This window comes from Acipenser ruthenus, chromosome 6 (assembly GCF_902713425.1).
Source record: "Acipenser ruthenus chromosome 6, fAciRut3.2 maternal haplotype, whole genome shotgun sequence".
In the NCBI taxonomy this organism is placed as follows: domain Eukaryota; kingdom Metazoa; phylum Chordata; class Actinopteri; order Acipenseriformes; family Acipenseridae; genus Acipenser; species Acipenser ruthenus.
In genome coordinates this window covers 62998149-63025297 of record NC_081194.1, presented here as the reverse complement: position 1 = coordinate 63025297, position 27149 = coordinate 62998149, and the positions used below count along the sequence as shown (strand labels likewise).

At 34.1% G+C, this 27149-nt stretch overlaps 1 protein-coding gene across 5 annotated transcripts in view; it reads left to right on the top strand.

Annotated features, from left to right (window-relative positions):
• The window catches only part of LOC117411613 (protein lin-28 homolog B-like), a 58484-nt gene that overhangs the window by 5811 nt on the left and 25524 nt on the right, over window positions 1–27149 (top strand). Inside the window, exons 1-3 of one of the 5 annotated variants that reach the window (XM_059025653.1) lie at window positions 3522–3620; window positions 3768–3813; window positions 10414–10604. In XM_059025653.1, coding sequence (XP_058881636.1) covers window positions 3780–3813; window positions 10414–10604 — 225 coding nt within the window. In that variant the 5' untranslated portion in view covers window positions 3522–3620; window positions 3768–3779. Of the gene's footprint in view, window positions 1–3521; window positions 3621–3767; window positions 3814–9184; window positions 9355–9450; window positions 9751–9881; window positions 9944–10413; window positions 10605–27149 lie in introns of those variants that run through there. The other 4 variants (XM_059025652.1, XM_059025651.1, XM_034019283.2 and 1 more) reach the window with 4 other exon arrangements.

Here is a 27149-nt window from a genome sequence, read left to right as displayed (position 1 = left end):
CGGGCGATGCAAAACTTTTGGCCATAGCTGCAAGTAGAAAACCCACAGGGTCAACTAATTAGAAAAAGTGTTGGATTTTATTTATTTATTAAATCTGGAAACAATGGTTTGCTAATTTAAATATATTGATAATCTTGTCAAAACCTAACTGCACAGAATGATGAACAATTTATATAATACATTTTATACCATTGCATTTGAAAATCCTCAAAATGAAAGTGGACTACTTGCATGTTTTGTGATAAATAATGTATTGATCATAATACAATCATTTATTTGCCAATAACTATTTTAGCTGTAGATACAGGGGTTGTCTGTTCAAAACATAAAAAAAATCTTATTTTACTCAAAGAAAAAGTAGTATTTTAATAGTGAATAAACAATATAGACATGTTCTGGATTCAATCAATACAGCTTTTATATAGAATAAAAACAGGATACATTTAAAATAGGTTTTGAATACAGACAAATCATAACCTAATCTTACAGTATGTGAGGGGAAATTCCCAGGCTAGCCAAAAGTCCAAAGATGAACAGTACTTAAAAAAAAAAAAATCTGCTTTCAGCATAATTTATTCTGTAGATACAACATATTTTAAGATATAGTTTTGCTGAAATACAGTTAGTATATCTTAGGTTTAACTACCCCCCCATAAACCAATGTGGACATAATACTTGTGTGATATTAATACTAATCGATATTGGGGTTGTATTGCTTTTTGATTCACCTTGCAAATCTAGCTAAAAAATAGTTGAGCTTTTATATTTATGGAATTAAAAGCAAGCAATGGTAAAAAGATATAATTTGTTATTTTTGTACAACTACATTCAGATCACCTTTAGCTATGTTGTACTCTTAATTTGTGAATGAAAAACTTAGTATAGTAAATAAATAAATAATGCACTGTAAATAATAAATGTGTCAGGTAGCAAAGTATGTTTTTAGTTGTGATATTTTACTTTTTTTTGCTTCCTAAGAAAAGGGAGTAATAAAGAATACACTATGTAAACGACACAAACAATCTGTCTTTGTGTTAAGACACCAGTAGGCAGAAAAGAATAATATGGTGGTCAAACATTACTATATTATGCATGTTCCTGAAATTAACATTCAGGTGAAGATCCTTTCACCTCATGTGGTTTTATTATAATAATATTTTTTGTGCATGATACCTGCTATTAGTTTCATGTCTTCGTGCCTCTGGAAAATTCAAAGCCATTTGAAAATCCAAGTATCTGGCTCCGTGTTTGCATATTTTATCATTCTTTATAAATTATGTAGCTATTTATAAGCCAGAAAACACAGATCCACACCACAGCACAGCAGAGGAGCTGTAGTGATATTTCACTTTGTGTGATCTAGGAATAAAAGGAAACAAATTGTAAAACAAACAAAAATATAAACATGTAAAACCCATAGCAAGCACATTAGCAATGTAAAGTGGATTAAGAGTTTGATGTTAGATTGCTAACAGATGGTGTCTTGCAGGGCGTAGGTAATAGTTTGGTTTACACATAGGTTAGAGAGTGCAGAGGGTACATGTTATCTCATTTCTTATCTGGCCTGATCTCAGGTTTGCCGCCTCGCTTTAACCTATAACAGCAAACCTGGCAAGATTCATGCTGGTAGATGGAGAAATTGTGGTTTCCTGCCACCAGATGCTGTTCTGGCTGAAACCAAAACGTCTATTCACATTAAGTTTAGAAGAGTGTCTTTTGTGCCCACTTGGCTGGGCCGTTTATCTAGCATACAGTATATAACTGAAAAATGTGTGGGACTGAATTTGAAAGAAAAGATGCTCAGGTGACCAAGCTATTCACAAAGGAGTCTAACTTTAGCCTTAAAATAGCCAATAGGAAACCTGAGATCCCAGACATAGCCACAATACTACTGTCTGCCCTGACTGAAGCCTAATTGTATTGAAGCACAGGATTTATATTCACCTTGTTATCTCAACATACCAGATGAACTATCTAATAAAAAATAGATATTTTATTCCTGTTTAAATGCATAGTTTCCAAATATAATAAACAATACATTAAAATGTAAAGAATGTTACGGGTGTAATTTATTTATATTATATATATATATATATATATATATATATATCCCAATCAACCTCAGCAAGCCAAATTGTCATTTAGAGATATCTCTAAATATCTGAAGATATCTAAATCATTTCCAGATAACTCAACATTTGGAGATATCTTCAGATATATAAAGATATCTCTAAATTATTTTGAGATATCTAAAATGCATTTAGATATATCTGAATATGATTTTCGGATATATTCAAATAGAGCTTTAAATAATATATCTAAAATGCATTTCCAGATATCTTTTAAATAATTTTAAGGTATCTGAAATTCAATTTTGGATATCTCAAAATGATTTCCTGTTCATTTAGAGATCTCTCTAAATGGACAGGAAGTCCATTAAAAACATTTTCACAGGAACTAATTTAGAGATATCTTGTAATTTGAGATGTCTCTAAATGATTGAGATAACTTAACGATTTACAGATATCTAAATGAAAAGGAAGTCATTTTGAGATATCTTAATTATTTAGCAATATCTCATAAATGAACAGGAAGTTATTTGGAAATATCTCTAAATGACAGTTTGGTGGAAATCAATTTGAGATATCTATTTCATTTTTAGAGATCCCAAAATGAAATTAAGAGATCTTCGCAGTAGTTAACTTACAGATCTTAAATTAAGGTAAAGATATTTGCAAATGATTTACCCACTAAAAACAAAACAAACAATTGGACTAAGATAACTTTTTACCTTTTATGCCACTAAGAACAGAGGTGCTGGAATTAAAATAAAATTATTTTATCACTCCGGAACTATAGAAAATGTACGCAATTAGGATTAAAAATCCTAGAAATACCAGGGGATTTATAAACCTTAGTTTATAATCTTTTAATTTTATAGCAAACAATACAGGAAACATAAAACGTTTAATGAGTTGTTGACATTCACCTTTCAAAACTACCTATATTTTTTATGATCTTTCATTTTGTATTCTAAAATGCACAGTGTTGTTCTTAAACAAACCTGTTCTTATTGTAAAAATACATTCAAGCATCATCGTTATGATTTTTTTTTTTTTTTTAAATAAAGTTTGACGTATATGAAATAGACGGGTTTCTTTGACAGGCTAGACAAGTGTGCTTTAAAAGCTAAAGTCACGAGTTAAAGCTTTATGAATAGCCTCTTTCAAGAACAGTATAGATGCTGGCAGATGCTCGCTCCCTTGTTCAGAGAAAAAGCATTAGAATAATTGTGCAACCCAAATCCAAAAGGTTAAAAACAAAAAGCTATATCCCGAATGGAGCATAAACCCGGGGACTAGCTTTAGCACGCAATTATTCTCAAGTTACAGTATTACAATTAAATATTAATCGATGGAAAGAATACTTCGCAGTGTGACTTAAAATCCGCGAGACTGTCTAGCGATTGACAATACATCTGAGAACGATAATTAAAAAAAAAAAAAAAAAAAAAAAAGGGGAAACACAAGCAAGGTCGCCACTCGATTTGCAAAGGCTCTGCCTGCCTCACCAAACTGACGGTTTCTGATTACCGGTACTCAATTGTTATAATCACTAAGGTAAGCCAAATATTAACAAAAATAAGTCTTAAAGAGCTGTGGATGGCAGTCATGGGTGTATCAGCGATTTAATGAACCAGACAAGTTACATGGGTGCGATGTTAGTAGAATGTTCATTTGTCTCACTCTCCACCTCTCCATTTACAGGTGCCACGGAAAATGAGCACACCTATAAGGGCCTCTTCAGAGTCAGGTCAGTAATTTATTTATTTATTGGCTGCGATTTAAACACTTTACATACAATTATAATACTGGGGGGTTGTAACTAACCGTTAAAACAAATTCTGCCACAACATTGAGTTTAGAGCTTTTTTTTTTCTAAAAGTAGATGCAAGTGTATAATAATTGAAACGGCGACGTCACACAAAAAAGATAAATATTCTTTCAAGCTTTCAGTTAAGCGTTTACTTAACCTTACATTGATTAAATCCTTTCTAAAAAAAAAAAAAAGTAATTGTTCAACTTTTTGCATCTCAAGCGAAACGATAATATTGCAACTTTTGATCTGTTTTTGATTTGATCATATTGCAACTTTTGATCTGTTAGCTTTATATTATTTTGCGATTGAGTACTTTTTTGTCGTTTAGTGTGTATGCTATGAGGCTGCATTAAACAAAAAAAAAACATGTTAAGTCTTCACAACCATTCCAAAAACTACGGGAGTCGGTTTGTCTTTTCATCATTGTTGTCTGTAAATAGCCTACTGAAGACGATGACTTACTACTTTACACTTTCACAGACATTGGCCTACTATCTGTTCTATATTTTTAAGTTATATCACATACCTTTGCTGCTTGATTGTTTGTTGCATGCGTCACTAGAACACATTTGGCTCCGTTCCCAGCAGCACTTTCTTTGCGCTGGAGCTCAAACAAAGTGCAAGGCGACGTCTGACGTCACCGCCCAAACAAGGGGGTTCCTCCAGTGATGTCACGAAACTTTTTTTTTTTTTTTCTTCAGTGAATGGCAAATCCAATTTTCTTATCTAGTGCAATAATGCATATACAATAAAAGCTGTTTACATTTCCAAATAGCCCAGTTTTATAACAGTATACATAATTAAATAACAATAAAACTACAATCAAACTGTAGTTTCAGATCCCTCTTTTTAACAATAATACTGGTACATCAGACCACATAAGGGAAGGTCAATATTATTAACTGCGAGTGATATGCTATATCTATAAATTACCTGTTAAATGTTTCTGTTGTCCAGGCATTATCAGATGCTAATTTATGTCGAAGTGATTGTCTGCCTGCCAATTTACTTCTTATAGCTGCAAAGGTTATGCTGCTGTCCTAAAACCCGACCTGTATCCTCTATGCAGTAGTGGCTTTAAATACAAATTGTAAAGAAAACAGTGGGTCACTTTGTCACGAGGACATTGCCCTGTATGAGACAGAGGATGTCACACGTGTAAGGAGACACACGCACACTTTCAAACCGGATGGCCAGTTCCGTCTTACAAACATTTTGCACGTTTTACACTCATGTTGCTAAACTGCAGTACATACATTATTAAGGGGAATGTCTGTTATATCTTTTCATAGCACAGGTAGCTAGATGTAATGTGCTAGGTCTTTGTTCCGAAGTGCAAGTTACATAGCTTTTGTAAAAGTAAAATCAAAACAGGTTCAACACAGGTATCAAATAACTCACAAGGTTAACTTACTTTAACATTATTGTAATTATAACCGTTTTTTTCCATTCCATAAAAAAGTGTAAATTGGTGTAAAGACTTTACAAATGTACAAGTGTCTGTTGTTCCAGCAAAAAATAAATAAATTAATAAGTATGCCTATTTGTCCACCCAGCACAAGACAACTATGAACCAAAATTCACAGCTGTTTGTCCTGTGGAAGCACCCATGTTGGTCTCCTATAAATTCTATGTGACCCTAGAAATGCTCATCTTTTTGTATTGTAACATTAAAACTATAGATGTGATATCCACAAGCACCTTTCAGAAACAAGGCTTGTTAACACAAAATTAAAAGGGCGGATGTAAAAGCAATGATACCTCATTATATATACATATACAGTGGCCCTGAAGGTATGAAGGATAGGCTAATAATATGACAAAGCACAGGACAACAAACAGAACTGAAATTGTAGAAGGAATACTGGAGAGCCAATTATTTGTTAAATGGTATTACGTAAAAGGGATCAGTTATTTGGAAGAGGTCTATTTTATTGTCAGCAGAAATATAGCAAACAAAAAAAAAAACAATACATTTCCTTATGATTTATTTTTGTATTTTTTTCCCCAATTCAAATATTTGCAACACATATTATTATTTAATTATTATTTAATTCTTAGCAGACACCCTTATCCAGGGCAACTTACAATTGTTACAAGATATCACATTGTTACAAGATATCACATTATACAGATATCACATTATTATTTTTTTTTTTTTTTTTTTTTTTACATACAATTACCCATTTATACAGTTGGGATTTTTACTGGAGCAATCTAGGTAAAGTACCTTGCTCAAGGGTACAGCAGCAGTGTCTCCCACCGGGGATTGAACCCATGACCCTCCGGTCAAGAGTCCAGAGCCCTAACCACTACTCCACACTGCTGCCCATATAGCAGAATCGGTAAAGAAAAACGTCAGTGGTTTCTGGTGGTTTTAAAAAGTCTGTCGTAAACTATGTTATTTTGATAATAATACAAAATTTTAAAAAAATAAACGGCTATCTGATAACTGACAGAACCACGTTTTACTGTAAACAGGTTATTCATCTTATGAAAAAAAAACGATTACGAATGGCAATTAAAAAAATTAAGTAAACTAATACAAACAAAATAAAAACAAGTAATATGATTATATGAAAAAAAATCCTCACATCTGTTGCCTCACAATTGTTCTAAAGCTTGTCATTAGGGTAATATGTCACCTCCACTCTTACACAATAACGTTTAAACAGAAAGTTTGAAAACATTGGCAGAATTGTCTAATATGGAGGAAACGAGGGGAGGAGGGAGGGAGGCAATGGATTCCTGCTCAACAATTCATGATCTGTGTGTGTGTGTCAGTGGATAAATTAACTGAAGTGTACCCTTCATACTGGCTCTGCATGGTTTGTTATGTTTGCATTCAGTTGTTTTTCAGGTTCACATTTGCATTTGAATGCACAGAACTGTATTTTTTATTACACTTTGATACGTTTTCTCATTCACAGCGGTAGTAAAACACCTAGGCAAATAAGTGTTACCACAATACAGTAAGTAAGATGTGTTGTGTTACGATTGTTTAATTATTTAACATTTGGTTTGTGTGGATTGTTATCTAATACAGTGTTTACAAAGTACATTCATAAATAGGTCAAATGCTCAGTAGCAGATTGGTAATATAGTGCAGCCTGTGTCATTTTGCATAATTAAAACGTGCAGCTAATATTTACAGAAATACGTTTTAGGAACATTTGCTAAAGTTAATGCAAACATTCTTCACTCTTAGAATTAGGTACATTTAGCGTTTTCTCATTCTTATTTACCTATTGCGATCTGATAAAAGTTAAGAGAATGTCTTGAGAAGAAGGTTATGGCATAGACTATCAATACATTTTATTATATAAAAAAACGATTGGTATTAATGGTCTTTAAATATTCAGTAATGTGATTTTTTTAGTCGTGATACTTGAGGCATCTGATCTGTGAAAGAATAAAAGCAACTGCTGGGTTAGTAAATGAGAGGCCACTTGTAATGAGGTACATTTGAGAGGTTTAAATATCGTGTTTCAGGGCTGGGGTGGGGGTGGTCCAAGCATCTTATTTCAAGAAACGCGTTTGTGCATTTTTTCAGAAAGACGTGGGAAATACAAAGACTCTGACGGTTTAAGCCTATGAAGTGAGCTCCCGAAAACGCGGGGTATCTCAATTTTACTTTATTTATCAAGTCGATATGTCACGTAAACACGGAGTACATGTTTATTGACTATTATACGTAGATACATTTTCATTCTGTACATGTTGAAACATGTTTTTGTGTCTCGTATACGCAAACATTACTTTTATATATGTGTATGTTTTCTAACATGACAATGCTTTCATGTAAGCCTTGTTAAGATGTAGCCTAAAATCTGTAACTGTGTATTGTTGTTGTTGTTGTTGTTGTTATTGTTTAATTTTTACTTGATATAGCTGGTGTTAAAATAACGAAAAAACACACAAAAAACGAGATTCACAAATACACGCAATATTTATTAAGCTTCTCGTGGGTATAGGCAAATGTTCTTGTAAATTACTTTTTTTGTTTTTGAATAGGTTTTGGCATAGCTTTGGGGGTGTTAATTAATCTCAACCTTCAACATAACGCGAATGGTCGATGCCCCCTTACAGGAAATGAATGGGTCGATAACATTTGACACCAGAGACCAATCCTTTGACCCTTGCCTTAATTTAGAAAGGTACTGAGGCTTTAAAACGCCATATTAAACACAAGATGTTCATATAAAAGTGTTATGCAATTAAATAAAACAATGTATTTTAAATTGCGAATATACAACGGTGAGTATTTCTGAGCACCAAATTACAATACTTGATGGAAAATTATTGTGAGTAGCGATTAAACGGTTTTCTTTTAGTTTAAAGCCTTATACATTGTTTTTATTTATTTATTTGTTTTTAAGTTACCATTTGCTAACTGTATAATAAAGGCGCTTTTTGGTATGAAATGAAATGCTTAGATAAAATAATGCCTATGAAGGTTATATTACATATTTCCTGGTTGTACCAATAAAAAGAAAATACATTAAAAACAGATATATGATCTATATTAATATTACACAACTAATGTAAACGTGGCTTTACTTGCAATAACTAATGTGCATTTGAATGCATTAAATATTGTATTAAGTCAAGGTTGGGGAGATGACCTCGAAATGTGACTTTGTTGAAATAATACCGGAAATTTACGGTTGAAGACAGCAAAGGAATTTCAGGATTTAGAGCTTCTGCTTCATAAGAGAACTGTCAGAATCACACTGCCCGCAATGCCAAAACAAAGTCATAATAAAAGTCGTAAACAAGCACCTTCTATAAAAACTGACCTTTACACACCGCCAGGGAAGTTGGCGCCACATAATTAATTAATCTTCTTTCTTAGGCATTTTCCCTATATGTTCAACATTCTCTATAAATGTATTATTAATGTGTTGTAGGTTACACATATATTGTAATTTGTTGGATAAACTGCAGTTTTTGCACCAATTAATACGAAGAGTTATCTATCTATCTGTATCTATATAGAACAGTAATTGATAGATAGAGAGAGAGAGAGAGAGAGAGAGAGAGAGAATGAGAATGAATCACAAAGACGACTATATAAGATATATAATTGTTTTTAGAACCACGAACCACTTTATAGGAAGCAATTAATCAAACCCGCTGTCCCGGAAATAGCTGGCGATTGAATACTTGAAACCGTGTTGATTATGCTGTTAAAAGTTTTTTTTGTGTGCGTCTTTTTTTTTGGTTCAAAATCATTCAAACCAAAGATATATGAGGATATGGATAAATAACTTCACATCTGGCCGATTTTGCATGTCAAGATGTAACAAAGACGTTAAAAATAGATGTATATATGAAATAAGATAATGAAAAACAACTACATAGACATAATTGTTATTAAAAAGAAATACGGCCCCATGACATTCATTTTGACCAATGGTTCAAGGTGGACCGCTGAAAACACGTCACTGGTAGATGACTTCCAATCTACCCAAGGTAATCACACGAAGTGTCCAAATTAACTGTACGATTATGCGAGATGTTTTTTTCTTCTTTTGTGTTCTTCTATTGATTGTTTCGGGGACGGTCAGATGAAGTGCTGATTGGCTATCTGTCTCGAAGCTCTCATTCCTTCCCCTCCCCTTTCCTGGATCCGAAGTGAAATTAGTAGCAAGAAAGCATGTAATTGACAGTCACGTGAGCACGGGGGGCACAGACAGAGAAGGAGAGAAAAAAATCAAAAGAGGGAAAGCACGCTAGACCATGCGAGCTAAATTTGTGATCGCTGGAAATCGGGATGTTAAATTGATGCTGAAAATCACCTTATTTCAAAGAAAAAGTTTTCTTCTCAGAAGTTTGGAACAGAGGGCCCGTGGGGAAACATGGCCGAAGGTTATTATTATTATTTTATATATTTGCTTTCTTTTACCAGATCGCATAGGGGGCACTGAGCTAACCCATTGTTGTAGATTTCCAAAATGTTATGTACCGCCCCATTGATTCACAAATGCAAAGCTTTCTGGGCTATTGTTTGGGTTGTTTGTATGTATGTGATTAAGCACAGTTTTAGTATGGGAGTAGAACGGTGGGTGCTTTTTACACCTGCCTTTACTTTTATAAGTTTGATAGAATGTTATTTCGTTATATGCACGTTGGAAAATAGCACTGGGTATGTGCATGTGCAGAGGGTGGGGGACTAATTGTGCAATCCTCCTCGATGTTCTGTTTGTCGCGACACATTGAGAAGAAAATAAGTGTTTTTGAGTTGAATTCTGGAAAATGGCATCGGTCCTAAATCAGGACTATACAAGTACAAGTGTTGCTTACCAGAATGTGAAGTGTTTGTTTAACATGGAGGGTCCTGGGTAGCGGCTTCAACGAGCTGACAGTGATCCCAATCGATACAACGTTGCTTTCACTGTGAACGTGTGTTTGTGGGGTGTGTGTGTGTGTATGTAGGTAGGTAGGTAGGTAGGTAGGTAGGTGTAGTTAATGCAAGTTCCAGACTAGTAATCCTCAACGTTTTGTTTTGCTGGTATTTTTTTTTTTATTCAGGAGGGGCGGGTAAAGGTGGCGGAGAAGACCAAGCGCAATTGCCAGAGCTGGAAGAAGAGGAAGAATCCCAGGTTGTTTATGGAGCGGGCTATTGTAAATGGTTCAATGTGCGGATGGGATTCGGATTTATTTCAATGACCAGTTGGGAGGGAAGCCCACTCGAGATCCCAGTAGACGTCTTCGTACACCAAGTAAGATTGCAGTTCATTCACGATTGAGTTATTATTATTTTTTTTTTTCTTGAGTGACACTTTCTATTTTGGCCGATATTTCTTCTGACAGAAGTCTATGTAACTAGATGTAGTAAGTTCCTTAAAATTACTGAAATTCTGAATTGTTTTAAGAACGACTTTTTTTTGTTATCAGTCACATTGTCTCTTAAGAGCATTGCATTTGACAAAGCGTGTGGCCAGAAGCGGTTTTTGTTTTTTTTGTTTTTTTTTTTTTTTTTTTTTTAAATACACTGGTCCGTCTCGATTTCCATTTTAATGAAAACTTGATTCTCACACATGTGAAGGCTTGGAATGAAAGGAATAATATAATACTCGCAATGTTGATCACACATGGTTGGTTAATGCTACGGGTACGTTTGAAATTCAGTACTTGGGCCTACTATAATTGATTTATTTATTATTATATATCTTAATACTGTTGTATTTAAATGTTACTTGATCCGCTCCTGTAAACGATTTCAAACGAGGGTGGAATAAGTATAATTTAAATTCAGTTGATTACATGCAAATGGTATTAGTTTTTGCAGTATCAGACTGGTTGATACTGGCCTACATATGCCAAAATCCATTTACACAAGTTGATTGGTCTCTTTTGCTCTTTGAACTATTAACAATATATGTTAAAGTGTGATACACTGTGTTTATCTGTATGAAATACATGTTTGTATATGAGTGGGCTACAGCATTTTAGTAAAACAAAAAAACAAACAAAAAAAACAACGTTTTGCCTGTAGGTAATGTGATGTGATTACAATGTTAGACGCGTTATCGTTTGCCTTTTTATTTGCATTTCAAAGACTGACAATTTTGCATTACTGTATCTAATTGTAGTAATCATTTTAAATGACATTTTTAATGGTAAAGCGAATCCGTTGGAGTCCTTTTTATAGTTTAAAAGTTTTCACCACGTTGTTTTTTGTTATGCCGAGAACATTATTTAAAAACATAACCATATTAACTGGAAGCTGTTTATAGACACTTTGTTTCCCAAGAGTTCTAATTGCTCGGTGCACACAAATATAGCATCCTTCTTTTCAGAGACCTACAGTTGATCTTAGTCGATTGCAAAGAATCTGCCTGCTCTTTTTCCCCCTCCTTTGAACCTTGTCTGGGTCGTTAAGTTGTTTTTTATGATCTCATAAAGTTGCTTTTATAGATGAATACAGGGAGTAGAAGGGAAAAGAAACCCTTTTTCGCCGTTTGTTATTCGCACCCTCCTGTTACACATTTGTGTTCAGCTGCCTGGGTCTGGAAGGCGACGAGGACATAACTATTTTTTTTAGCTAGTTTGAATGTACTTTTTTCTTTACCCTCAATACAGTTGTGCAATACGTCGCTTTGTTATTATTGATCCCCCCCCCCCCCCCCAATAATTTACAAACAATCCTGAATTTATATCTTACGTGAAATAACATAACAACGTATTTGTTTTGTTTAAAAAAAAATAAAATAAATCAGAACCCGTAGACCTCGTTTAAAATGTGTTATCTTGCTCTTCTGCAAATCTAGATGTTGGGTGTTACAACTGCACACGTGCATGTTGAAGTGGAAATGTTTTGGGCTGAAAACAAAAACTACTGATACATTTTTATCCCACCGTTTGAAAGAAGCCTACTGTGTAGTGAATTCGAGTTTAGAGCTTCGAAACATAAGGCCAGCATAACATAATGCTAATTCAGGTTGCCTGCCTGGAAAAATGTCAACTCAAAAGAGTGATTATTTTCCAACCCTGTCTCTGCAAGTTAACAATGTCCGTATGTTTAGGTGAATACCTTTTGTAGAAAGTATTTTAAAAACTAATTGGGCACGTAGGATTTTTTGGTGTGGCAAAGAAAGGAGGACTTGGAAGTGCAAGTCACTATGTTTACAAAAAGTATGGGGGGGGGGGGGTGTAAAAATAATTGTGTGTGTTTTTTTTGTTGTTGTTGTTTTTTACTTCAGCATTTAAAATATTAATTAGTCTGCATAATATTAAATAAAAACAGAATTACCAAACCATCCAATCTGATTTTCTTTACTATGTGCTGTATTTGTATGCCATGTTTCTATCCAATAAATGAATCACTTTATATAGTGTGTGCCTATTATGTTAAAGGTATACAGCCTGTATTCACAAAGTATCAGATTGAAGTTAGAGACATGTGTAGCCAGAACTTGTGGGCTGTTAAGGTTCGGTTTTTAGTGTTATTTAACTTGTTTCAATTTGAGGTGTCGTAGATTGGATAGTAAGCGATTGACATCAATTAGAATGTATTTGTTGTCATTTGTTTAATTGGACAATTCGTTTTATTCACTATTTAGTGACCTCCTGGTTTTAAATTCTGTTAATTTTACAAATGAGAAACAAGTGCTTATAAGACCTTAAATCACAACTGTTGGGTTGTAGTATTGTAACAATAACAGGTGTTTTCTCCTTTGAAAAATAGGAGAGATTAAAGATGTGAGACACAACCCTTTAAAACACACACTTTATAGTTCTATCCATGTAAAATATGTACTTGTATTTTAAGATACGAGTCCTGGTATATTTGAGCAATATGTATTGATTAATAGCAATAAATAATGCATACCTGGATAACCAACAAATTAATGAAAAAAAATGTATTCCTGTACACACATCACATGTTCCATCCCTCTGTTTCTTAAAATACATCAATACATGATAGAAAGAATAACTACAAAATATAACATTATCTTGCAACTATCATTATGTACAACAAGGCTCACACTGTAGATCGGAATATGCTTTGTCGTGGTTTGTATTGAAATGCTGCTTCCTAAAATACTGCGTGGGTGTTATCATATCCTACTGGTACAGTATGTCATGAAAGTCCAATTAAGAAACAGGAATAACCTGTTTAAATGTTCATTGCGGATTTGGCTCTTGATTAATGTTCATAAGTGGTTTATTGGTACCAACTGTGTGCAGTATATTAAAGCAAGCATTCACAACAGTGATGTACTATGTTTTCCACATACAGCTTATCTATACTCTGTAAACATGTCAGGAGCTGAAAGACTGACTTTCTTTTATCAAAAATGTTCACGTGTGATTTGCTTTGAGACAGTTTTTACACTTCTTGCATCAAAATGGCATGTTGTCTTTCTGCTTTTTATTACCCATTGTGCTAAACATGTTTATTTCTGCCAAGTTAAATTAGTATTGTTATGTAGAGATATATTGCTTTTAAAACAAGTGTCTGTTGTCAGTGAAGATAGCAGTGAGGACTATCGATCTCAATCAATCTTTGTTTTATATAGCGCCTTTCATAGTAGACCACCATCACATAGTGCTTTACAAGATGCAGTAACAGCAAGAAAATCCATAATACTTTAAATACAGAGAAATGCATAATACATGTGATGCAGTAAAACATTTTTTTTTAAAATTAGATGTAGAACATGAAGGTGGCTTTATAAAAAAAAATGCAAAAAACAAAAGAATGTAAACCGGGAACAGAGAGGAAAGTTATTGATCGTTTTGCCAAACCTAAACAGATGCAGGCGTAAAAGTGATCGTTTTTTGAGAAGTACGTAAGCTTGTTTGAGCAGTGGTTAAAACCTGAAAAAAATGCAAAAGCAGAGTTTAAATTGAACATGTAATCGATGAAGGTTTACAAAGTGAGGATGAAATTGCCTTTGTTCCTGAAAAAAACAACAAAAATGTAGTTCTTTCTGTTTAAAACGAGAAATGAAAAACTAGGCTGCATCTCCCAGAATGCCATAGCTCTCCAAGAACACAGATTGACTGGCAATCAGTTAAACTAATATATCTGTTAGTAACTTAACAAGCCAGGCAGGTATCTGTGGGAAGGTAAGGAACTGTGTATAGACCAGAATGCAGTGTGTTAAAACAAAGTATATTAAATCGGATTTGTGAATAATATATTTAAAATCAGTAAACCAGATTCACATCTGCCTAAAGTTAGGGATTCTGTTAAGTTTGGTTAGTGCTCCAAAACATGAGCTAGGATTTATTTGTTTTGTATTGTTTGTTAAAAGAAGTGTTCCCACTGTCCTGTTTAATCCTTTGTTGTTGGGCGTGCTCCAAAGACATGCTAGTTCAGACTATAATAAAGAAGCTTTGTCACAATTTCTAATTATGAAAACATGATTTTTTTTTTTTACATTGTTAATGTATATATAATTGTATTACCCTACTTTTAGAAAACAATATGAAATACTAAGAAAAGGGCTTGCAGTTTCAATTTCGCATTACATTTTAAATGTGTGGTACTATTTTAATTCATTGTTGGAAGTGATTGTTGCAAAATGAAACAGTGTTTGCTTTTCTGTTGAGTTGTTCTGACTGTGGTTTCGTTAATCAACAATATATCTGTGCCCCACACTCCCTTTCTCTTCAAAGCCACTCCACTACTTTTTAGTTAGGAGATTCATAGAATTAATTAATCAAAAGATCAAAGGATGACGTCACAGAAATGTTTTAAATGCAGATATAGAATAGTCTGAATACTGGGTCTTTTTAAAACCTTAAAAGAAAAAAATGATTACATTTTTTTTTAATGTGTGCAGTGTAAATGAAAACCTTGCAATTATTAATTTTGAATTTAATTATGATAGCACAAATGTACACTTGTGTCTTTTTGTTATTGTAATGATGTGCATGTTTGGATAGCTGTAACCATTTAATTGTGAGTTTTAATTGCCGTTTGATTAAAATGGTAATTTCCAGGTGTTCTACTGGCAGCGCTATTTTTAAAACTACAAAAGAAAGACAAATGGAAAAATGCATCAATAAAAGTAAAATGGCTCTTGATAAAATCAGGTTCTCACGGAAATAACCAATTTTATAAAGATCAACCACAGCTACAAAACAGTGGGTAGTGGAACAGTAACTGTGCACACATTTAAGAATACACTAAGCAGGATTTGTTGTGTGCTGTATTACTTTTTGTTAAGATTATAGGTCATACAATAAAAATAGTCAGTTAGTATCCTTTCTATATATTGCGCAGGTATCTTAATGTTGGGTCACATGGAGAGCATGCACTTTTATCCCTTTCGGGTTCGTATTGGTATAAAAAATATATATCCCACAATCACTTAGGCAATTGCAATGAAAATGTATGTTAGCTTGAGCTGATGTGTATTTGGAGCAAGCCAGAGTTGCATGGTGCAGCAGCCGATTCAGCAGTATTTTGTTCTATTTATTAAATTTGGCAAAGGGCTAATTTTAATGCTTAGTTTCAATGGGGTAAACAGGAGGCTGTGTGGTCCAGTGGTTAAAGAAAAGGGCTTGTAACCAGAAGGTCCCCGGTTCAAATCCCAGCTCAGCCACTGACTCATTTTGTGACCCTGAGCAAGTCACTTAACCTCCTTGTGCTCCGTCTTTCGGGTGAGACGTAATTGTAAGTGACTCTGCAGCTCATGCATAGTTCACACACCCGAGTCTCTGTAAGTCGCCTTGGATAAAGGCATCTGCTAAATAAACAAATAATAATAACAATAGTGGGTCATGTTCAACGTTTCCTCATACGTAAGAAAACACATTTGAAAATGCTGTTTATTATGTAAATATTTTCCCAGTAATATAACCATGAAATACAAAAGTGGAAAGTACAAAATTAAGGATTTCATCAATTTAAGGATTTTTATAATAAATGCAGTATGCCATCTTTTTATTTTGTCAAGATGTCCGCTGCCTTCAGGTAACTTAAATCAGAAGTTTTATTTCTGTAACAAAACAAATCCGAAAGACAGTATAGAACGCAGGGCTGTGTTCGAAGGTTCGTTCGCCAGACAGGAATTCGAAGGTAGTTTTAGACCTTTTGAAGGTTCTTCAGGTGGCATTCACGCACTGTATGATAATTTTTTTTCTTCTCTGACAGAAACCATTTGACAATGTGCAAGTACTATAAATTAGACATTAAATGTCACTTGCGTGCAAAATGTGATCTTTTGATTTGTATAATGCATATTACGTAAACAAAAGTTGTTGTATTAAAATCCACTACCAGATCGTTATACGTAGCTGCTCTATATGGCGCTGCTGCCGTGTATGGAGCAGGGTACAGTATGCCAAAGCACTGGGCCGTTGCCTATAGCGGTTGTAGTGCTTCAGTAAAATATGTACTGAATACCTAGTGTACAAGACAGTGTAAGAGGAGAGCTATGGTAGAATATGTTAGAAACATACAAAATATACGCTACACTAAAAATTTTAATTTCGAAAACTGAGCACCGTCCGCCCCTCCCACCTCCAGCTTGTGTTGTCCAGAGGCAAACCTTTACTTTATTAATTCACCTTCTCGACAGCAAAGCGTTATATAGCGTAAGCTGTATTGAAAGAAATGTCTCAAGTTTGGAATTTTTTTTGTTTTTGTTAAATGCCCAGACGACCAAAAAAAATAAATTGAATGCAAACTGTGCAAGCGATTGTTGATGTATCGTGGAGGCACAACCAATCTCCGGGGTCACTTGACAAGCATAAGTTTGTATTATTATTAATATTTTTGATAGTAATAAAATGTGACTGTGACGGATAACCTGCTTGGAATGGTGACTGTTAAATAAAACTTTGTTCTGCTGCAGTTGGTGCTGCTGCAATACAAGCTTACTGTGTACAGCAAGCAGCATCAATTGCATGTAAATAAACATGTTTTTATTTTTGTTGAAATTATAAAAAAAAAACATGATTACTGTTCTATATAACATATTTTTAAACTACATGTGAATGTTTTATTCCGTTTATATGGATTATCTGTAAAATAGGATTTTCAATCAAATATAAACAAGTAGCTATGGTGACATCACCAGTAAATGTATGCAAAGTAGTACCATTGAAGGTTCGAACCTTCCTTCGGTAATGTGTTCCGAACCTTCGAAGGTCGAAACGTAGCCTTTGTTGCAGCCCTAATAGAACATAATCACATGCAGAAGCTGCAGGTCAGATCTTCTGCAAACAAAGCTGCAGATCAAACCCTACAGATCTCAGAAAGATAGCAGGATTCCAAGCAGCTCCAAGCCATGAAATACAGTTTACAAACATTAATATACAGGGCAGGCCACGTCGCGTAGGTTGTGGGAACCTCCCACCTTCACCAATGAACAGAGATGGCCCCCCTTTATTGGAGGCGTGCCAGCCGGCCCCCGTGACGACACCTTTAGCCGAAGCCTTTGTAGAACCAGCTTCATCTGGCTTGATTGTGGTTCATACCTGTGATTTCAAATCAGCATTTTAAGTAGAAACAACAATTTGTAAACAATGGTCATCCTCCCGAGATCAAAAGGGCTCTTTGAACCATAAAAGAACCAGTTTGTTATCACGTCTCTTAGACAAGCAGGCTCTTTTTGCTGGGTGCAAATTTACATAGCTACAAGGACAGAGCCTAAATGATTCCTCGTCATCTTTGTCATTTAAAGGGGTAAATAAAATGATTACAGTTGATATAAAACCTTAAAATAGTTTCACGATCACTAAGTTAAAGGTGAAAGATGCCTGCAGCTTGTTTTGATTGACATCTTCCAGCCCCACAAGAACGATATACAGAATTTACTGATGGCGATCAACACAGATAAAACCCTTAATTCTTTTTCATGAAATGCATACCTTCTTTACAATTGTATAGCATTTAAACTGATTTGAACCAGCATTTCAGATGAGTCATGGTGTTTTACGGAATGCAGTACATTTGCTTTAAAGACTTGTTTGTTTTTGTAATAATTTGTAATCTGCAGTGGTTCTTAATTGCAGCATTGATGTGTCTGCATAAAATACAATGCAGAAGATCAACAGCTTCATTTAGACAGCCATTTTGTATTTTAACAGCCTAGGTTTTACTGGATACATCAGTAAAACATTAAGCTACATACAGTAAGTATGTTTAAAATGGTGAGATCTTCCATCTCCATATGGGAAATGAGAACACTGCATTGAATTTAAAATAAATTGATCTCTCCATACATGTTTAAATGGTTTTGATGTTGGTTACTGGTCTTCCATGACCACTGCATTCCCACTGCTCTAATATTATCCCTTGGGGTTTGACTGGCTTCAGAAATCTTACAGCCGTTTTGAACAGAAGATTTTAATCATGTACTTGAGCCAATCTGAAGTGAAATTTTCATTCTTGATTACTTAGACATTTCTTTTACCCAAGGGCCACAGCAAAACTGTTAAAACAGTAAAACGATAAACCTGTAGGGTTTTTAAAAGTATAGTATGATATACAACATTATTATTTACTGATTTACTGTTACCGTGGTATGTTTGTGAAGATATAGTGCTGAATCTAACGAGCAGTAGTTATTCAAACTTCACCTTTTACCCACTGTACATACGTTGCATTCTCAAAGTGTAAGGAATCTAACATAGAAAAGGGATTTAAAAACTAATTCTTGTCAAGGAATAAAGACTTTGAGCATGTAAATAGAACATGTTTTTAAACTGTTTTTTTTTTTTTTTTATATATCACATTGAGCAATGTAGTTTTGTGAATTAATGGATTACTCATGCAAGTATTAACAAATGTATTTGTATTTAGAACATCCAGATATATAAGCTGTTGAAATTGCATGCATGTCTCTTTAACAATCCTCCCCCATTCCATTGAAGAATTATGAATGGAGGTGGAATTTGCAGTCTGGCTTAGGTTGCAACCCTCTTGATCAAACCAGGGAAGCAAGGGTCAGGGCAATTCATTGCTTATCACTTCCTTGGGCCATTAATGATCCATGTGTGTTAATAGCCCCAGTGTCTCAAGCTAAAGGCTTAAAGTATTTTTAAAGCCCAGTTCTCTGTTTGGTGTGTGTAGTATTTGTTGACTGCATTGCAATCGGTGCATCATTCGGCATGTAGGCTTTTGACTTATGTATTTTTCCAATTACATAAGGCGAGGGTTATTGAAATGTGTTTTTTTTTTTTTTTTTTTTAATGTTTGGATAATTGTATTACATTGTTGTAATTATAGCTAAACACACCATTTTTTGATGCATGTGTATAATGTGTGTGTGTGTGTGTGTGTGTGTGTGTGTGTGTTTGTTTGGTTACAGATCATTTAATACATATAGTTTTAGAAGGCTGTCAGCCAACCTTTTTTTTTCTAATCCATGGTCCAAATAAATTGCAGCCCCGGCTCAAGACCTTAAGACCACCCATCACCCCCTTGTCATTGAATAGTAATTTATTCAAGAAATGTCTTGGTGCATACATGTAGTGCAGTGTGCAGGGGAGTTTTTTTTCTTCTTTATGCTTTAGATTGAAGCCCATGGAGAGGTGGTTTTTAAAAAAGCAAAGAGCTTTCTACAGTGCCAGCAAGCCACTATAATGTTCAGGTTTGTGAATAATGTCCCAGAATATCTAGTTATTTTCTTTTCAAAAACAAAGATGCTGGCTGCATTTATGTACAGCTCTGGACAAGAGTCTTGTGTCACCTAGAATTTTACAAAGTGTGTGTACATTTTGTGTGTAATATATATATATATATTTATTAATTATATACATGGATGAAGACTGTATTTGCATCCTGAGCCATTCGAAAAAAATAATTCCTCTAGAGGAAAATATACTTGAACTTTGATCCATTCGACTCCTCGAGACCATCACTTTCAATTCTAACACAAAATGTCTCGTTTTCAATCACTCGAACACCCACAGTACAGAAATGTTCATTAATGATCAACAAAATGAGAATACGTTAAAAAAAAAAAAAGTAAAGCTGGTACATTCGTATCTCAGAGAAACGGAGAATGACATAATGTCTGTACAGCACTGAAACACTACATTTTAAAAAACCGAACTGTAGTGCTGAACCTCGTCTTCTTTAATATTCACATCACAAGGGTATCCATGTATTATAAAAAAAATAATAGATGGGCCTCTTCAGTGAGTTGCAGGAAAACAATTCCATCTCAGGTTTCTGTGACAGTTTATAAATTACTCTACCTTCGGTCTCGTAATTTATGACGTCACAGAAACCCTAGATGAAATAATTTTCCTGTAACTCACTAAAGCCCATATCTATAGATATATATATATATATATATATATATAGATATATATATATAGATATATATATATAGATATAGATATATATATATAGATATAGATATATATATATAGATATATATATATAGATATAGATATATATATATAGATATATATATATATATATATATATAATCTCTCTATATCTATATATATATAGAGATATATATAGATAGATATAGATATAGATAGATATAGATAGATAGATATATATATATAGATATATATATATATATAGATATATATATATATATAGATATATATATAGATATATATATATATATATATATATATATATATATAGATAGATATCATCATGTAATCAAATAAACTACAAAATGATATTGCAAAAGTCTACCATAGTAGTATAGTATTTCATGTTAGATTTTGTAATGTCAGATGTTTAGATTTGTCAGTTTTTCATTAAGTATATGGGAAAACTACAAAGCGGTATGTAGTTAAATGTGTTAAAGTAACATTATTCAGCAGGTTTCATTTGACTTTGAAGTAAAATTAATTAATTCTATATTGATGCTAAACTTTTGGCTATAGCTGTAGGTGCTACTGTGTTTAAACTAAGACGGTGGGTGAAGTTTTCACATTTGATGCATTTCGGAGGTTAAAGTGGGCCCCTGTTAAGATTACCCTTGGCCCATTTCAGCTTTTTTGACATTCTGGCCCACCCTTGAATGGCTGGTTAATACCATGCATTTGTTTCTTCTGCAGTTTTTTTTTTTGTTTTTTTTTTTTAAGTAAAGGAAATAAAAGTAGTCTCAGTTCTGGTCATGTGACTTCCTGTTGGTGAGTCATATATATTTAGGTTGAGTGATTCAGAATGTATAATGGCTCTGCCATGAAATTCATATGTTGTGGTGTATGACACATGACAAGGAAATGTGTAGTATTATTTTTTTTCATGGTTAATTCATGTGTCACGAAATTGTATATGTTCCTGGAAGCACATTTTCCCTGTTGCTTCAATTAAATATGTTGATTTAAGAATGTAATAAACTGGGCATAATACAATTATTTCTATTGGGATGCATATTTTGACTTTTCACTAGTGTTGAAAATAAGCTTTGTAATACAATTTGATGAACCAACTATTTTGTGGCATTTTTGTGATTCACTCTGTTCTTTTAAATGAGAAAAAGCTGTTAATTTTATAAAACTAGAAGCAAATAACTAATACCCTGTACACATTCTTTAAATATTGCAAGATCAAATCTAACATTCAAGTTTTCAACATGCAATGATCACGCATTGTTTAGGTAGTGTGAAGAAGATATAATTTCATGCATGTCAAAGTTGTGTGCAATTCATATCGTCCGACACCCACATGGACAACAGGATTTGTGTCAGGGACAGCAAGTTTTACGGTTCTACTTTGCCCGTCAGACAAGTACTTTTTTCCTTCTTTTGTTACAATGTTCTGTTGCTAGGAAGATTTCTAGGGAGTGATGCAAAGTCCTAAAAAACTCTAAGCTGTGGAAGTTTCCTGGCTAATGTAGTTTATAAACCAGTCCTTTAAACCTTCTGCACCAGTGAACATTCTACCTTTAGAGATCTGACTGACGTAATGTGATTTTCAGCTTGTGTATCAGGACAAATATCCATCGAAAGTGTACCATAATACCGTTGTAAACAGCTGAGAATCTGAAGATTATTAAGAGAATAACGTTTTTACTCCTATGATGACATATACCCTATTGATTACCTAGTTTGAATGTAAAAAATATATTTTAAAATGTACTCAACTTCATTTTTCTTGAAATGTATCCATAAGTGTAATTTAGTGATCTCCTACCTAAAAACTGTTAGTCTCAGGAAGTTGGATCAGAAATACTTATAAATACCATGTGTTTTTTATTTTACACCAAATTGTTTGACGGGTGTGTAATGTGAAGATGTTTGCCGTCAGATCTGTCAGATACATATATACAGTGCCTATAGAAAGTCTACACCCCCTTGAACTTTTTTCACATTTGGTTGTGTCAGTGCCTCAGAGTTTCATGCATTTAAATGAGGATTTTTTTCCCACTTATCTACACACCATACTCCACACTGTTAATGGGGGAAAAAGTTATATATTAAATACAAAACTAAAAGATCATAATTGGATAAGTCTCCACCCCCCTGAGTTAATACTTGGTGGAAGCACCTTTGGCAGTAATTACAGCTGTGAGTCTGTTGGGATAGGTCTCTACCAACTTTGCACACCTAGATTTGGCAATATTTGACCATTCTTCTTTACAAAACTGTTCAAGCTCTGTCAAGTTGCTTGGGAAGCGTTGATGGACAGCAATCTTCAAGTCATGCCACAAATTATCGATTGGATTTAGGTCGGGGCTCTGACTGGGCCACTAAAGGACATTTACCTTTTTTTTTTTTTCCTTAGCCACTCCAGTGTAGCTTTGGCTGTGTGCTTTGCGTCAGTGTCATGCTGAAAGGTGAACTTCCGTCCCAGTTTCAGCTTTCTTGCAGAGGGCAGCAGGTTTTCCTCAAGGACTTCTCTGTACTTTTACTCATTCATTTTCCCTTCTATCCTGACAAGTGCCACAGTCCCTGCCGATGAGAAACATCTCCATAACATGATGCTGCCACCACCTTGCTTCACAGTAGGGATGGTGTTCTTTGGGTGATGCATTGTGTTGGGTAACGCTTTGCATTTAGGCCAAAAAGTTCCATTTTAGTTTCGTCAGACCACAAAACTTTTTGCCAGGCTACAGAATCTCCTGAGTGTTTTTTTTGCATACTTCAAACAGGATTCAAGGTGGGCTTTCTTGAGTAATGGCTTCCTTCTTGCCACCCTACCATACAGGCCAGATTTGTGGAGTGCTTGGGATATTGTTGTCACATGCACACTTTGACCAGCCTTGGCCATAAAAGCCTGTAGCTCTTGCAAAGTTGCCATTGGCCTCTTGGTAGCCTCTCTGATCAGTCTCCTTCTTGCTCGGTCATCCAGTTTGGAGGGATGGCCTGATCTAGCAGGGTCTTGGTGGTGCCATACACTTTCCACTTCTTAATAATCGTCTTGACCGTGCTCCAAGGGATATTCAAGGCCTTTGATATTTTTTTATACCCATCCCCTGATCTGTGCCTTTCAACAACTTTGTCCCAGAGTTCTTTTGAAAGCACCTTGGTGCTCATTGTTGAGTCTTTGCTTTGAAATGCACTACCCAGCAGAGGAACCTACAGGAACTGCTGAATTTATCCTGAAATCATGTGAATCACTACAATTTAACACAGGTGGAGGCCACTTAACTTGGTGTGTGATTTTGAAGACGATTGGTTACACCTGAGCTAATTTAGGATTGCTATTACAAGGGGGATGGCCACTTCTCCAACCAAGCTATTTCAGTTTTTATTTTTAATTAATTTTCTACAAATTTCTAGAATATTTTTATTTCACTTGGAAGTTGTGGGGTAAGATGTGTAGATAAATGAAAAAATATATATATATTAATGCATTAATTCCAGTTCAACAAAAGGTGAACATTTTGAAAGGGGGTGTAGACTTTCTATAGGCACTAATATATATATATATATATATATATATATATATATATATATATATAATATATATATATATATATATATAATAAAAATTATATATTTTAATTAATTATTATTTTTGTTTTTGCCATGTGTCATGCACAAAAATGAGATGGGCTCAGTTTTGGCAAAAATGTTTGGACTACATTGCATTTTCTTTATTTAGTTTCATGACTCCAAAAATATTAATCACCAATTGATTGTGTGCATTATTTAATAAAAGCAAAATCCTAAAGGTTATGTTCTATTTGTGTAAGTTTTGTGGGACGGTGAAGGGGCAAGTAGATTTTTCTAGCATTTTGTCCCTTGGACAGGAAGTTTTTTTTTTTTGTTTTTTTTTTTTTCAAAAATTGCACACCCCTGTTTGTTTCTCATCTTGTTACTTTAAATTTAATTTACTTAGACTGGAGTAGGCACGTTGATTAATTCTGTAGTCTTGGGATTGAATGTTGAGTTTGTTCTACGATACACCAACAAATAATATAAAATGGGTTTTAATAATTGCCTACATAAAGCATATTGGAGAATTTAGCTTTCTGAGCAAAGGCTGCCAGATAATACCTAGATTGTAATTCTAACAAGGAGACTAGACTATTTGAATGATCTTCTGAGACACCTTCCCATGCACTGAAACATGAATCAGATATGAATAAGTAATGACTCATAGGGCAGGTGGGCAGATTTCTTTCCAAAGAAATGATAGAAAATTGGTGTCCTTCTGTATTAGAAATATTCCAAATATATTGCTTTGATTCCTTTGATATCTGTATCTATCTTTTTGTCCTATTGTTTTATTTTGCTGAGTGCTGCATGGCAAGCCAGATGATCATTTAGAGATCTCAAATTGGATTTCTGTAAATTATTTGCAGATATCTTTACATTAATTTGAGATCTGTAAATATGTAAATGTTTTTCTAGCATGGTACACCAAACTGTCCTTTAGAGATGTTGTTCAGTAACGTCCTGTTCATTTTAGAGACATCTCTAAATGAACAGGTTATTTCAAGATATGTCCCTGACTGCCTTTGAAAATGCTTTGTTTTGAATGGACTTCTTGTCCATTTAGATATACAGTGCTGACCTCGCGATAACGCGGGTCTCAGGGGACACACAATAAGAGCGTTATAACCGAAGAGCGTTATAAACGGGGGAGGGGGTGGGGACAACGCGGGACACAACACGCATCTGATTACAATATAAAAGAAAATAACTTCCTCTCTGTAATGCACATATAGTGAATGTGCCTTTCTGTTAATTAACCATGCATAAAGCACCATGTAATCAACGCTATATTTTTTACAAAATAATAAATAAAAGGTAACATTCCCACTCGTGTATCATTTTTAACTAGCAGTTTTTAAACTATAAATAACCTAGTTAAACGGCGGTCGAGAGTTCAGTTCGAAGCGACAGACAAGCAAACCAAGTGCGAGAAGGAGAGTGGGTTGGGAGGGGAAGAGGGAATAGGCTCGTCCCAGGTTCGGCTTCTGGAGTGGGGCTGAAGCATCTCGTCTCCTGGTGAAAGCCGCAGCACAAAAATATATACATTGGGAAAGATATTCAGGTAATAGGCCTAATATTTATTTAGTCATAAAACGAATGCTGAATAAGATGTCTGATATAAAGTGCCAGCGCAGCTTTTCTTCAGTTCAGATACTGTATCAAAAGGGAGAGACAAACAGAAGTTAGACTGAGCAATTGTTTACAGTTTGAACAACACCGATACTGTATTTACTGTAGAAATATTGCATGAATCATTAGTATAGGGAATTGGGGGACATGCTGTAGGAGCATTATATCCGAGGTGCGTTATAATCGAGAGCCTTATAGTGAGGGAGCACTGCATCTCTAAATGAACAGAAAGTTCTTTTAAAGATATGTGAAATTCAATTCAAGATATCTCAAGCATTTTGAGATATATAAGTGATCTTAAATCTATCTCCTAAATGTACTTAAGATATCTAAATGATTGAAATATCTTAAAATATTAAATACAAAAGTGATGCACATGTGTGTTTACAGGTTTGCTGAAGAATCAAGGTTTATTTTTATTCTTAAAATAATTCATCACGAATAGTTTTTAAAAAGATTCTCTGAAATATGTATGATATCTGCTTTGTTAAATTATTTTGGGTGCCTTTTATTACTATTAATTAGTAATAGTAACTATTAATAATGAGTTTTAGTCAACAGCCTATATAGTGGGATTTAATATGATTTTTCAGTCACCCCACTTAATTACTGTAAACTCTCTTACTAACATACCAGTACAATTGGTATTTAATTTAAATATCTGTACTTTTTTAATAAACAACAAAAATGTGCCCATTAATACAAAGTGTAGAAATGATTTTAACTTCTGCTTTTTTATTGTTTATTTGAATGTATTGGTTTTTATTTTTTTGTGTGAGTTCATATATACTTGCATGCATATATATTTAAAGTTACCAGTACATTTTCTTTAAATGTTTCTTTAGCAGTGTAGTTCTTTAGTGATGCGGTTGTCGGTCATATTAAAACTTATCAACTTAACTTTTAAAGTGGTTGAAAACAGTTTTGGAACCAGTTTCACGTGAGTGTGATGTTATCAGTAAATTGTGGCAATTTATTTATTTTCTGAATTATATTGTGTCAATCATATTATCGCTGATAACCGGGTTACTGACAGTATTCTAAAGATAAAGCTCCATTGTTTTTATTCTTGTTGTCTTTCTCCATGTATAACACCTACTTCTCCTGTATTTGCTCAAAAATAGCTTCTGGAGGGTGTTCAAGAAGGTTCATACTTCATTTATATATATTTTAAGTATATTCATTTAAGCATGGGCTTCTGATTTTTGGTTTTAACCGATAAAACACCCCGCATACAAAAAATTTATAATCGGTGGATAGCCGGAAAACACCGGAAAAATCTGTGGAAATGGTTATTCAAGTCATGTTGA